At 36.9% G+C, this 12,753-nt stretch overlaps 2 protein-coding genes across 2 annotated transcripts; one reads left to right on the top strand and one right to left on the bottom strand.

Annotated features, from left to right (window-relative positions):
• Window positions 1-2,074: 2,074 nt before the first annotated feature.
• On the bottom strand, window positions 2,075-5,125 carry LOC135652124 (ubiquitin-conjugating enzyme E2 32-like). Its single transcript, XM_065172841.1, has 5 exons — window positions 4,901-5,125; window positions 4,232-4,363; window positions 4,033-4,117; window positions 2,748-2,911; window positions 2,075-2,666 (listed from the first exon to the last, which is right to left on the bottom strand). The coding sequence occupies exons 1-5, from the start codon at window positions 5,009-5,011 to the stop codon at window positions 2,250-2,252; spliced, it is 909 nt and encodes a 302-aa protein (XP_065028913.1). The 5' UTR covers window positions 5,012-5,125; the 3' UTR covers window positions 2,075-2,249.
• Window positions 5,126-5,312: 187 nt separating this feature from the next.
• LOC135652604 (probable cytochrome c oxidase subunit 5C-1) lies at window positions 5,313-8,798 on the top strand. Its single transcript, XM_065173656.1, has 2 exons — window positions 5,313-5,460; window positions 8,379-8,798. The coding sequence occupies exon 2, from the start codon at window positions 8,421-8,423 to the stop codon at window positions 8,613-8,615; it is 195 nt and encodes a 64-aa protein (XP_065029728.1). The 5' UTR covers window positions 5,313-5,460; window positions 8,379-8,420; the 3' UTR covers window positions 8,616-8,798.
• Window positions 8,799-12,753: the final 3,955 nt, after the last annotated feature.

Here is a 12,753-nt window from a genome sequence, read left to right on the forward strand (position 1 = left end):
AGAGTGAGGAGTCACACGCAGAGCCAGAGATAAAGGGGCAAAATAATTTTTACAAAAAAGGATACTCTAACATAATTTCTTAAAACTAGAGATTTTTTTCTAAAAATTTATTTTTTAACCTATTATTTATAGTCCTTTTTTACTATTCACAACCCATTAAAAATTTAATAAAATAATATTTTACTATTAATAGCCCATGTAATTCTAATTTTATCTATTTGTTCTCATCCTCGCATCCCCTACTATTATCACTTGTGTATTTTACTATCGTTGATGCTCCCCACTACTCTTTAATCGTCAATCTGTTATGGACTTAATTGGAATTGCCTAAGTCATTAGGCTCTTGCAATATCTATCTACAAATGGTCAACTTAGTTGTAACCTCGCTTAAGTATGAGAAAACATATAAAAGAGCAATTGATTAGTTTTAAAATTGAGTGATGGACAAATCCCGACGTCTTATAAGAAGATAGCTTTACAAGTAATTCGACAGACACCTAGTTTGAAAATGAGAAAAGTAAAAAATAAAGACTTTAGAAGATAAATGAATAGTTGTAAGTCCACAAATAATTACTCACCAGGTGTCGGGTATGTTGGCAAGTTCACATAGGTTTTACGTGTGAACTTATGAATCCAATCAACGCCTAATACTACCTTGAACCCTCTTTGTGCCACTTGGGTGATTCTAGGGTACCGAGATGACTAACGTTTTACATCGTATCATAGTCCATAGAAAACTATGTCATAACACCCAAAAACTGGGTTATTCTGATATAGTTTTGCCCGTTCTTTTGAGTGAACACTCCGTGACCCTATAAACTACTCCTACACATGATATTTTTGTCAAACATATGTATAAGCAAACAAAAACGATAAACAATTTATTGATGAAGGTGTTACAAGTATACAATGATCATCCGTGACAAATCATCGCTCTCTAGCTTACACTTGCCATCGATCGTTGCCCTTAACTTTTGCTTATCATTAATCACTGTACCCTCAGTTCACACTCCCCACCAATCATCGCCTCATAACCCGTGCTTTCTACTATTAATCATTGCTTCTTAAGCGACACTCAGACCTTACTTATTGCTCCCTTGATATTGTCGACCTCCGAGGAGAATAAATAAAAAGAAAAGGTAGAGGATGAAAAAGAAGAAGGGGGAAGGAAAAAGAGAAGAAAAGATATTTATATTTATTTATAAAAAAAATAATTTAAAAATATTTAAAAAATTAAAATTGAGGATATAAATAGTGAAGAGGGGCGTTGTAAATAGTAATCTCAATAATGCAAAATATATTTCTTGCACAATGTTTACTTCTTTGTTTACTTGGCTTGAAATTAGAAAACTATATAGCACGATAGTCTATATGGCAAAAATTATTAGAAAAAATTAAAAGCATGTGATATCTTTCGATATAATTTTGAAGATACCACTTAGTACAAGGATCTTCGTGAGGTTCTAAGATCATGAAAATAAAAAAATAAAACTTAAAAGTAAAAAAAAAAGTTTAAAGAAAATAGAAAGAATAGAGAGTTTGAAAATTAGATAAAAGAGTATTTAAGCCAATTAGAGTGGCGAGAGATATTTAGCCTCTCATGAGAGAGGGTATATAAACTTTTCATCCAGTAAATTTACCTTCTGAAACTTTTATTTAGAACTACATTTTAAATTATTCATTCAGTTATATGATTTCATATATGATTTCGTTTACAATTCTAAAAAAAAAGTTTCTTTAAATATTTGTTATCTTTCTATTTCAGGATATTCAGGATACTTAATTAATTGGACATAAACCATATATGCTTTGATATCATGTAAACTGATTAATAAAATTGCCTTCTAAAATCTTCATTTATATTATGATTTCATTGATGAGTATCTTCTAAAACCATAGTTGTGGAAATTCTTGGTTGGACTTCTTTTGATTCGAACAAAAGTTGCTCACATCTTATTGCCAGGTAAAGAACTTGAACTAGTAGTTACACGTATACAGGTTCAAAGTGTTGACCAAGACCATGATTTTTGAAAAAGCCACTTAAATCCAAAAGTGAAACAATGAAATCAACCCCTGAGATGCTCCACAGCATAAAAGCATTTTACTTTGCAAAAACACCAGTCCAGGATCATACGGAGCAGAGGCTGGGAACAAGAATCTACATTTTCCTTCTTGGTAATCAATGAGCAAACTTATTTGGGAGTAGTTGCAGCACAAGCTCATCTTTAACACGAACTTCATTCCATCTTCTATTTAAAGCCACTCATATATCCAGCATATGCATTAGATTTCAGAATCTTCTTTGCTAAGAGGAGCAAAATTGCGACGACCAACCAGATGGCGGCCCAAGTGAGCACACGATCATCCAGGGAGTTCGGAGCTCTGGCAGTGGGCCTCTGGGGCTGCTCAACCACCTCGGCTGCTGGCGTCCTTGACAAACTCACTCCAGCACTTGGGTGGCCTGTGGCTGCGTTGCCACGATCCACATGCCCATCTTCCATGGCTCCCTGTTCTACTTCCTGGTTTGGAAGATCCTCGGTTGCTGCGATAGCATCAGAATCAGCATTGACTTGTTCTTCATTTACAATGATATCTGTAGGCTCGGTGGTTGGGGTTGGTGGAAGTTGAGGCACAGAAGGAGCTTTGCTCAGCATATATTGATGAATCTGGTTCAACAGCACTTTGAACATCAGGCACCTATATCTGCTACATCATGATAGAATCTAGAAATGAAGGTAACAATGAACCTCATCTATTAATTTTTGTCTTTCTGGGTTGCCATATCTGGGAGCAGCTTCACGGGACTTGATGGCAAGTTCACGCCTCACATCTTTCTTATAGTCCAGTGAACCCAAAGCCCCATTGGGATTGGTTGACATAAATGCAATTAGGGCAACTAATGCTGTTCTCACTGTGAACAAGATGAAGAAATGACTTAGCCTTATCAATAATTCCAAAGACATTCCAGTAATGGCATTCATTATACATTGACAAAATAATAGAGATGTACAAGGAAGCATATTAGTCTTTGCACAAATCTCACAGAACTTCCTATTTTGGCTGTATTGTTGACACAAATGATGCTAACTCATTGTGCAAGAAATCAATCTTGATATAACTCTTTATGCTAGGAAAAAAGGGCTTGCCAAATATACTTCCATCATCTATGGGCAGTTACTAAATCAAGTTGAACTACAATACTACATGAAACTCAAAAAGCAGATCTGCATAACTTTGGGTAGTGGACAATGCTACAATAGAAATCACATGAGGTATAACTATAATAATGTTCAAACCAATTATGCTCCAAGAAAGGTCATCATGTGTGTGTATTTGAGAGAGAGAGAGAGAGAGGCACATCATTTAAACTTTAAAAAAAAATCACAAAGGCATCATTAAACCGAGACAGTGATTTTTGTACGTACATCTTGATTTCAGATTTAGGAGTTCTATCTATAAAATAAAAAAGAGCAAAATATGAAGTTACAATTGTTGTTTTAAATATGGTTATCTACTTCCAAAAGAAAAGATCCCTATGTGAGAAATCAGATGCCATGTAAGCTTCGCTGTGCCTTATTCTCTCATTTTCCATCAAACTAAAAACTTTCTAGCATGGATTTCATGCCAAAGAATAAATCAAGGAGCTTAAGATGTTTCCAAACCAAAATGCAAACATGCCATCTATTGCTTTTGCACCTTCTAACATTTTGGTCGGCAAGCTATTTGCTTGTATATTGTCTAGCAAGGAAATTCCTACATTTATTTCATAAATTGCAAATGTTAAATATTTGTTGTTGGAAATGTCAAATTTCACCATAAGTACTCACTATGCAATAATTATATCTGCACCCTAGGATATGTAACCGGAAAACTAAAAGAACATTAGAAACTGTTGGATTTTAGCTGTTCAGCTAACGAACATCAGCTCAACTAGTTCAAGCTTATATTTCACTTAAATGTAAAGATGGAGTCAAGGACACTTGGAATAAAGAGAAAATGACCAGAATGAATAAAGAAACAATGACCACATACCGCTCCATGATGGTTGCCAATGTTCGGGATGATAATTTGAGATGCTTAAGCAGATCTTGGTCTGTGTTTCAAAACGACCATTCGGCTGAATAAAAATTCAAAGTTAAAGGAAATAATGTTAGCAAGATGTCAAGAAAACTCAAGCTAAAGAAACAATCAGATGTCTTCTAAAGAAGTCGAAAGGGAAATATGTGATTACGGTTAAAAACATGAAGGAAGGTGGCTTAAACGGGTATTCAGCAGGCAATTGGATCCGTCCGTGATAGATTCCTCCTTCGAACTCAGTATCCCGAGGCCCTCGAATGGCGAACTGCCACTCGAAAATGTTTTCCTGGATGCCATGACATATGTCAATATGAAAAGTTGTGTTACATACATTCAACAATCGCAACAAAAAATTGTCTCATGAAATCTACTTCATCAATTTTAACTGCAGATAATTCTCAAAAGAAAATATCCAAATTGATAAAATAATCTATCAATCAAAACGTACAAGAAAAGAACAGACTGTTTTTTTTCCAATGTACAGAACAGACTTAAAACACAAACCCATACAAACTATAGGAAATTCTCAAAGGCTTCCCTTTTACAAAAAATATCAACAATGCTTAATCAAGCATGCCCTAATTTCATCTGTGCAGTGTAGGAAAAAGCAATCCAGTTGTTCATCAACCAAATCCAAATGATCAACGTCAAATTCGGAAACTCAATCTCACCCTCTCCGAACAAGAACCATTCTCTCGATTAAAGTCAAACGATTTGGACGCCCCGGAACTCGAATCACAACCCAACAAGAGCGAGGAAGGAATGATCGCACACAAGATTCGGGCGTCGGATCTAAGTTTTTGGAAACGGATGGATGGGTTACCTCGAGGGGAAGGCTCATGAAATCGTCGGACGGGTTGGACTGCATCTCCTTCACCTCCTGGAGGATCCGCTTCACCGCCGGGTTCCTCCGGTTGTACCGCTCTTCCGCCATGTCCGTCGGCCGTCGGTATCCCACGCCGGAATATGCCCAATCGGGTAACAGGAATCGGATTCGAGGACGAAATGGGGGGAGAAGAGAACGACCAGATAGATCGTTTAGATGTCGTCGGTCTCTTCGGATCATTATAATACGGAGAGGAAAGAAGTCGACGCGGAATGACGTGTTTACTTTGACCGGAGAATCACGTGGAAATCATTCATTGGATACGCGTGTCATATCGGTGCTCTGATTGGCTGTTCAGATGTGGCGATGAAACAACCGACATGAGTGTTAAAAACGTGTGTAGGGTTTCGTAACGTATCGTTCTTTCCATTTCCGTTATTTTCATATAGCGACGGCCACATAATACACGGAAGTCGCCGCCGCCGCTGCCGCCTCGGTCCTTGCTGTCTGCGAAACCAATCGTTGGTGCGACGAAGCTGAGATCGAGCTCTCACAAGGTTTTTCTGTTTCCCCTTTACCCCTTGTTTCCGTTCCTGCAATCACGTATTGTGTAGTTAGGATCTCTGTCGGTTGCCCGCCGTACCGTTTGATTGTGTTCTGGGCTCTATCGTCTGAAGATCCGAGATGGATTTGCCGCAGCAGATGAGTAAAGGGATTCTTTTCGTTCTCGATTTTGTTTTTCTTGATTAACAAGGATGATGAGATTGTACATTCAGCCTATCATTGAAAGTTTCTAGTTGTGATATCTCAAAGCGGCTGAGATGTTAGGGCTACAGGATGTTGGTTGTTGGATGAATGGGGGTTGGCTAATGAATGATGTCGTTGTTGCTAGTTTTGCGTTGAATTCATGAGTGAAAGTCGGCAGGGTCAACATCTTGCTATTGCCAACCCAGATGAATTAATTGTCAAATATGTGGATGTCAGATATGTTAGCTGTGTCCTATCGAAAAAAGGGGAAACAAAAAGACGGTTAGAGATGAACATGGAAGCTCTTCATGATAAGATCTTATCGAGGTTTTTGTATTGGAATGTAAGATCATGGTTAAAAGGCAACAGAAATTTTGAGGGGTAATTTTTTGTGGCTTTGTATGATGTCGGGTGTACGCTAGACTTCAAAGGGATGTTGACAATTTTCCTTCATTGGAACGATTGTTTTTTGCTTGAGTGGTTTTATAAATTTGGCGTTTTGGTTCAGAAAAGATATAGGAAAGTCTAGAAATAAAGCATTGTATAGTTAGTTAAAAGTAAGAATGAACTCTACGCAATGGTGGTGCAACTACAAATTAGTGTAAGTTATGTGGAGTGTGATGCATGTACTCAAGCTGATTTCTCTATTTTGAATATTTTCAAATGATTGAAATTGAATCATTTATGCTTTGGTAATTTTGGAAAGTCAAAGAGGTCTCTCATTATTGACATTATGCCTGTCATTTGCATGCTATTGTAGATAATAACTTCTGCTTTTTGTGCCAAACTAGGTGTGAATGAAAGCCTTCATCATTGTGATATAGGAATTCTTTCAGCTTTTATCTTCTTCTATTCATACACCGACACGCATACATACACACATGCCCGACCCCCACCCTGACTCCTGTTTCATTTATCCTCTTCTATTCCTCTTATTAACAGTGTGATGGATTGATGATTCAGCAGATTTGATCATATTTCTGACTGTTTCTTCAAGTTGTTTCAGGAGAAAAGAAGATCATGAAATCTTTTAAGTTGTTTTCAGTCAAATTTTCATTATCAAGAAATGAGCTTTTAGTTAATTGAAATGTGGAGGAAAACAAATGACATGGCATACAAATATGATCTAAGCATAGTATGGGTATGATAAAGCTTCAAAAATTAATTGTTTTAGAGAGTCTTGAGATCTCCACTAATGAGATGTGATGCTTTTTATATCGCAATCATAGTGACAGAGGTTGAGAAAAAATGTGTGTGGAGATATTTGAGGGGTGGGCTCTAATTTGTTTGTTCCCATTGCTTTGGGGGCATAATCTGGTATTACAGTAATAATTAGCGATTTAAGCCTTCTGCACATGATAAACTTCCTATTTTGTAAGATGTCACATCAATAAGAGGTTTGGGCATTAAAAAAGGGATCATCATGGAGTCTGCAAGTTTGGAACAATGATATTCATGTTTACATGTCTTGTACATCCTATGAAAATAGAGTTTACCGTAGCTATGTGATAAGTTTTGTTGATTAGCATAAATTGAATCAGTCATATGATAGTGGACAAGCAGGAATGGGAGGTAGAAATAAATAGCTTGTATTTCCTCTAGTTCTATATTTCTTTAATTCTCATAACATGGACTATTGTAGCGGTGTAACTTCACAATTTGAGCTTGCCTTCATGTACTCAATTAATAATGCTTTCACATGATCTTTTGATGGGTATCTGCATCCTTCTTACGACTCATATTGGTGTCAGTTTTATTTTGTTTACATAATTGGACAAACTTTAATAGATAGTTTATCTGATTTTGTGAGCTAAATTCCAAGTGATTGGTTTTGAGATTTCACTCTCTTCAACCAGACTTTACTAAAGTTGAGTGCATGGATCTAATTCTTGTGAAAAGGTTATTGGTCTGGTGCATGGACTGGGGGATAAGTAAATTTGTATCTATCTATGAGCTTTAAACATGCTAGCTGGTACCAGTACTGGATAATCTTTTAAAAAATTCTGACAACTGTTCTTTTTTTTGGGTCTTTTTTCTTCTTTCTCTCTTTCTATCAACTCTCTCTGCCCACTCATCGTCTTTTCTCTCTCTCCTTTTTTCCTTCTTCTCTTTTTCGCTTTCTATCAGTGCTCTCTCTCTCTATTTCTCTCCCTTCCCCTCCACCTCCTCCTCTATGGCACTGCTGCTGCTTCTTCCTCCCTCATAACCTCGCTGCTGCCTCCTCCTCCCAGTCACGCCACTGCCTCCAGCTAGTTGCGCTTTTATGTTTTTCTTTCTATCATGTCATCGCTATATCCTCCTCCCTGCTGCATCGCTGCCGCGTCCTCCCTGCTGCATCACTGCCACGTCCTCCCTACCCTGTCACTGCCACTTGCTCCCTGCTGCATTGTTATTGCTGTTGTCTTCTCCTCCTTTTCCCCTCTTCTCTCTCTGGTCCTAGCAGTACCAACCAGTGTTGATCCATATCAACTATCAGTACAGCCTCATGCTGGTATGGCTGCCAACCGGCAGTAAGACCAACCAAGATTTTAATTCATGGTTAAGGTTATAATCCAGATGGCATAATTTATGAAAAATAGTGTGACATAACTGAACTAGTTCAAGGGTTATGTTAACCAGTGGATATCATAAAGTTCTATAATCTCTATGGTCACATGATTTTAGGTTGAAGCAGAATTGTTGTCATAAATTTGTTGGAACTAACCCTACTTGTTCTTTGGTCCAACAGTTCCAGTTTGTTGCTCGTGAGGCTTGAAGTTTGCCAGTACAGATGGCTGCTCATAAAATTGCACATGCAACTCTAAAAGGTCCTAGTGTTATCAAGGAGATATGCATTGGCCTTACGCTGGGTCTGTTTGCTGGTGGTCTGTGGAAGATGCACCACTGGAATGAGCAAAGGAAAACCAGAGCTTTTTATGACATGCTGGAGAAGGGTGACATCAGTGTTATTGCTGCTGAAGAATAGCCATCTGTGCCACGCTTTTGGTATGAAAGAAAGACCTGTATTCTGATCTTGAAATCTCTGAGTGCATTTTCAGTTGTAACGTGTAGTTTTTACTTTGCATACAAATAAGTTTTGGGTAATGGTTGAGATTTGCCACGCTTTTTATGTTCAGCGGTTGCATGAACTAGATCCATTCTTTTTCTAGATTTATCGTCGTCATTCAGATTGCTCTTTGTTTGAGCTAAAAATTGGATTTTATTTTTCTTTGTAGCTAATGTCAATGTTTATATGACCAGCTGTGTTTGCCACTGTTACATTAACACTTGTTGAGCTCCTGGCTACTGGAAATCTCTCTTCAGCCACTTAATGTTCAGTCATATGCACTTTGAGGAGTCTTCTGCCCTGATCTAATTCTCCCTTACCAGACAAAAAAAAAAGAAAAACAAAAGGAAGGGTAAGAAGTAAGAACCTCTTTCAATATGCTTAATGCAACACAATCTTTTTTCCTTCAAATCTGATAGTGTGCAGCATGTCTGTTCCTGAATCATCCTCAAGGGTTCCTGTGAAACTAATGTAGTTTTGCATGGTTTAGTAGCAGGAAAAGTGTGTACAAAGAAACTTAGAAGTGTCACAAGGGAGAGGTGACTTGCATGAGTTATTGTAAACACTCATCTTAAGGTTATGGAAGATCATGAATCAGGTAGTAATTATGTGTCCAAGGGAGCAAAGTTTTAGCATCAGGTCATAGAGTTTTTCTAGTTTTACCACTCTTAAACTAACTTATGTGCTCAGCTTAATCTTTTTCAGTCTCCTGCAAGTTGAGTGACCAGGGATTGTGTTAATATAGAAATTGTGTACATTAATTCTTCTTAGATTCTGGAATGGCAGAAGTCTCTTCATCCATTCAGCTTAATCTTCTGCACACTAGGTTCATGTTTGAGGCTCAGTCAAGTATCAACCATGGAGTTTCCTTGTGATTACTGGACCACTTGACCCCATCCATGGATGATGCCTAATATGTGGAGGATGAGTTACCTCATGGGCCCTAAAATGGTATTTGAATAGAGTTTGTGGAGATCCACCACAGTATTTCCAGACCACTTACTTGCAGCCACCATATTTTTGACATAGTACACAAGCAGAGGAGCATATATAATATATATATGTTACCTTAAGCAGTCATTGATCTCTATATTAGGAAAATTGTGTTACTTGTTGGTTCTCTTATAATCTGAGCAGGGTGGGGCTATTGACCTCTATCATTATATCATCATGTTATAAGCCCTTCATCGATTCTAATTCTCTGGTTCACTCAGTCTTGTCCTCTAAAAACATCATGACTTCTTGTATCTTGATGTCATTGTGGAGTGTTACCTCAAGATACTGATTGTAAGCTTACCTATAGCTATATCAACAAGCTAAAATACTTAATCTGCTTTTGAGCATATTGTTTATTGATGAGAGTTTCATATTCTTGAAAACGATTATAATTATCTAATTTAATAATTATACTATCATTAATTTGGATTTAATAGAATTAATAGAGAAATCCCCGATTATCACGAAACCATCGTTTGTCATAATAATAAGATACATTAAATGGCATCTTAATCAGAAAGATGATGATGTATGAACCACGAAGCAAGCAGAAGGAAAGGGTGATGTGGTGTTCTTGAGTTTGAGTTGGAACAAGTAGGATTCTTTGTTTAGAACATTAAACATAGATGTTGGATTTGGTGCGGCCGATCATTGGGTGAGGCTGGACGTGCCTCGGTGGCTGCGCTGCTGCCCAGAACGGAGTTTGAGTGGGTGGTGGAGGTCTCGTGAGGGAGTGCATGTGAGAGAGAGAGAGAGAGTACTTACTCCATGCATGGGGGCAGCAGCAATGTAACCTGCAGAGAGATCCAACTTGTCTACGAGCTCTGCGCAGTAGCAAAGGAAGCAGAAGAAGGAGCAGCCGAAAAGACCCCCCTCGTCCTCACCACAGACTGCTGTTCCCACGTGAACGCCTCTTCCGCTGCATGCGGCCCTGCCGAGCTCGCTGCTTTGGCCGCAGGTAGGGAGAGCGGGAAGCCGCGCTCCGCTTTGGCCGCCACATCTCATTGGGTGTTGGAACTTTAAGCGCCATTAAAGAAAACAACACAGTGAAGGAAAGCATGAAGGCGATGTTTACTATTGTCGTATCAAGTTCCCAAAACTACCTTGCACTATTTGAGCAGATTGAATTAGTCTGTGTCAAGTAATTTGGTTATCATATTTTTATCTTATGTAAATATATTTATTGGTCCTTTTAAAATTTATGATCACCTAAAAAGTTAAGGTTTTACTATCATCATTTGTGCTAATTATATATTATTTTAATTAGTTATCTTTAATATTTTAATTCAAAGGATTATATTAAGATTTTTATATTTATAAAATTAAAATATTTAATCATGTTTTTTTTTCTTATCGATGATCTGTTGACGAAAATATTATATGTAAAAAAAATAATATTAAAATAGAATTAAAAAAATTATAATTTTATAATATTATTCTCTTAGTTAAAAAAATTTGGAAGAAAGAATGATTTTGTTGGAAAATCATTCTTTTTATCTTCACCTTTTCTTTTTATCTTTGGAGATTTTATTAAAAGTAAAACACTTAATCGGAAGAATCTCTCTTATCATCCTATTTTTTTCTTTATTTATTGATTATCATAGAATTATTGATTTCTCGATTGTTACTTTCATATAAGTTATAAAAGAAAAAATTAATATTAATATGAATAGCACTATAAAATTATCTTTTTAATTTTATTTAAATATCATTTTCTTCGTGTGACAACACCTAACGGAATCAATCTTTTATAACAATCAAAATAATATCCAAATAATATAACAATCAAAATAATATCCAAATATTGGTGCTCATATCTTAAAGTTTCAGAAAACTTGCAGAAAATTTCTGCTCGTTAGAAATAGTGTTGAGAGCAGTGAATGGTGATATCCATTTCCGATCAGCTCAAAAATAAATATCCATTGTTTTTTCTGTCTGCTTTGCTGTATACAAACTCTTAGAGAATTTGGGTAGATCCAACCATGCGAGTGGTGTCTCAGCACCAAATCTAAAGCCTGCTTTATTGATGCATGCCACTCCTGCATATCTTGCCCATTGTCTTGTTGCCAAGTGCAAACATATTAGATGGGAGGGATCCATCTTGAGCAATTGCGGTGCATCCAAAAGAGACTTTCTGCATGCAGTACAATGGCCTGCAAGACATGGAGCTGAAAGCTGCATGCATGGTGAGTTCACTCCAAAGTTCTGAGTCATGTAGTACATGCAAGCCAGCAAAATTTCAGAAAGCCAGTAAATATTCCCTGTCTCCAAGACAGTGCTATGGGCCACCTATCTCGCATAATTTAAGGCTGGTCTATTATCTCATGTTTTGTTGGATGATAAAAGAAGGCAAAACACATGTCAAACTCAAAGGCAGCTGTTTTCAGAATCAGAACATGGAACAACCTTCCTCATGAAAAAGTTGCCCACCAGTGGCTGTGAGATGAAGATGATGGATGCCTGCAATGGCCTTAGGGCAATGATTGCTATCTATCTTTGACATATATGCTCAAGAAATGAATGCTAATACTGGTCTAGTGTTCTATAAGATTTTATTTTCTGTTAATATCTTGTGAAGGATTATTTTCTGAAGATCAACCTGAGATATATCAAAAACCTTGGTATGAATGGTACAAGATTAACTAACAGTAATGGGTTCTGAAATGATTTTTAGGATGAGAGTTTGGGATTTGTCATGAGAAACCAAGATGATCATCATATGTTATATGATCAATAAATTATTTTAGAGGGATTTAATAGGTGGAATCTGATTCAAAGATTTTGATGGATATTCTAAATGGAAGAATAATCCTATTTTAAATGTAATTATGAAACATATTTGTTTTGCTTAAAAACTGAAGGAAACATTCTATTTTTTATGTACACAGGGAGGGAAATCAGACTATAAATTGACTGGCAAATTAAGTTAGAATTTTCAATGGAAGAGTTTAGAAAGGGAACCTACACACTCTATATTTTGTTTATAATATAATATAATATAATGCTGTGGACAAATGATGCACTCATCTTGAAAAGTAATATATTGTTTGTTTATATGAAG

The sequence above is a fragment of the Musa acuminata genome, chromosome BXJ3-11, assembly GCF_036884655.1.
Source record: "Musa acuminata AAA Group cultivar baxijiao chromosome BXJ3-11, Cavendish_Baxijiao_AAA, whole genome shotgun sequence".
NCBI classification, from domain to species: domain Eukaryota; kingdom Viridiplantae; phylum Streptophyta; class Magnoliopsida; order Zingiberales; family Musaceae; genus Musa; species Musa acuminata.

Excerpts from the sequence above, each read along its gene's own strand:
- LOC135652124 (XM_065172841.1), bottom strand. The coding sequence starts at position 5,011 with ATGGCGGAAGAGCGGTACAACCGGAGGAACCCGGCGGTGAAGCGGATC. Across the intron at positions 4,118-4,231 it reads CTTCCTTCATGTTTTTAACC|CCGAATGGTCGTTTTGAAAC; the intron begins GTAATCACATAT and ends ATTTTTATTCAG. Across the intron at positions 2,667-2,747 it reads GACAAAAATTAATAGATGAG|ATTCATCAATATATGCTGAG; the intron begins GTTCATTGTTAC and ends CTGTTGAACCAG.
- LOC135652604 (XM_065173656.1), top strand. The coding sequence starts at position 8,421 with ATGGCTGCTCATAAAATTGCACATGCAACTCTAAAAGGTCCTAGTGTT.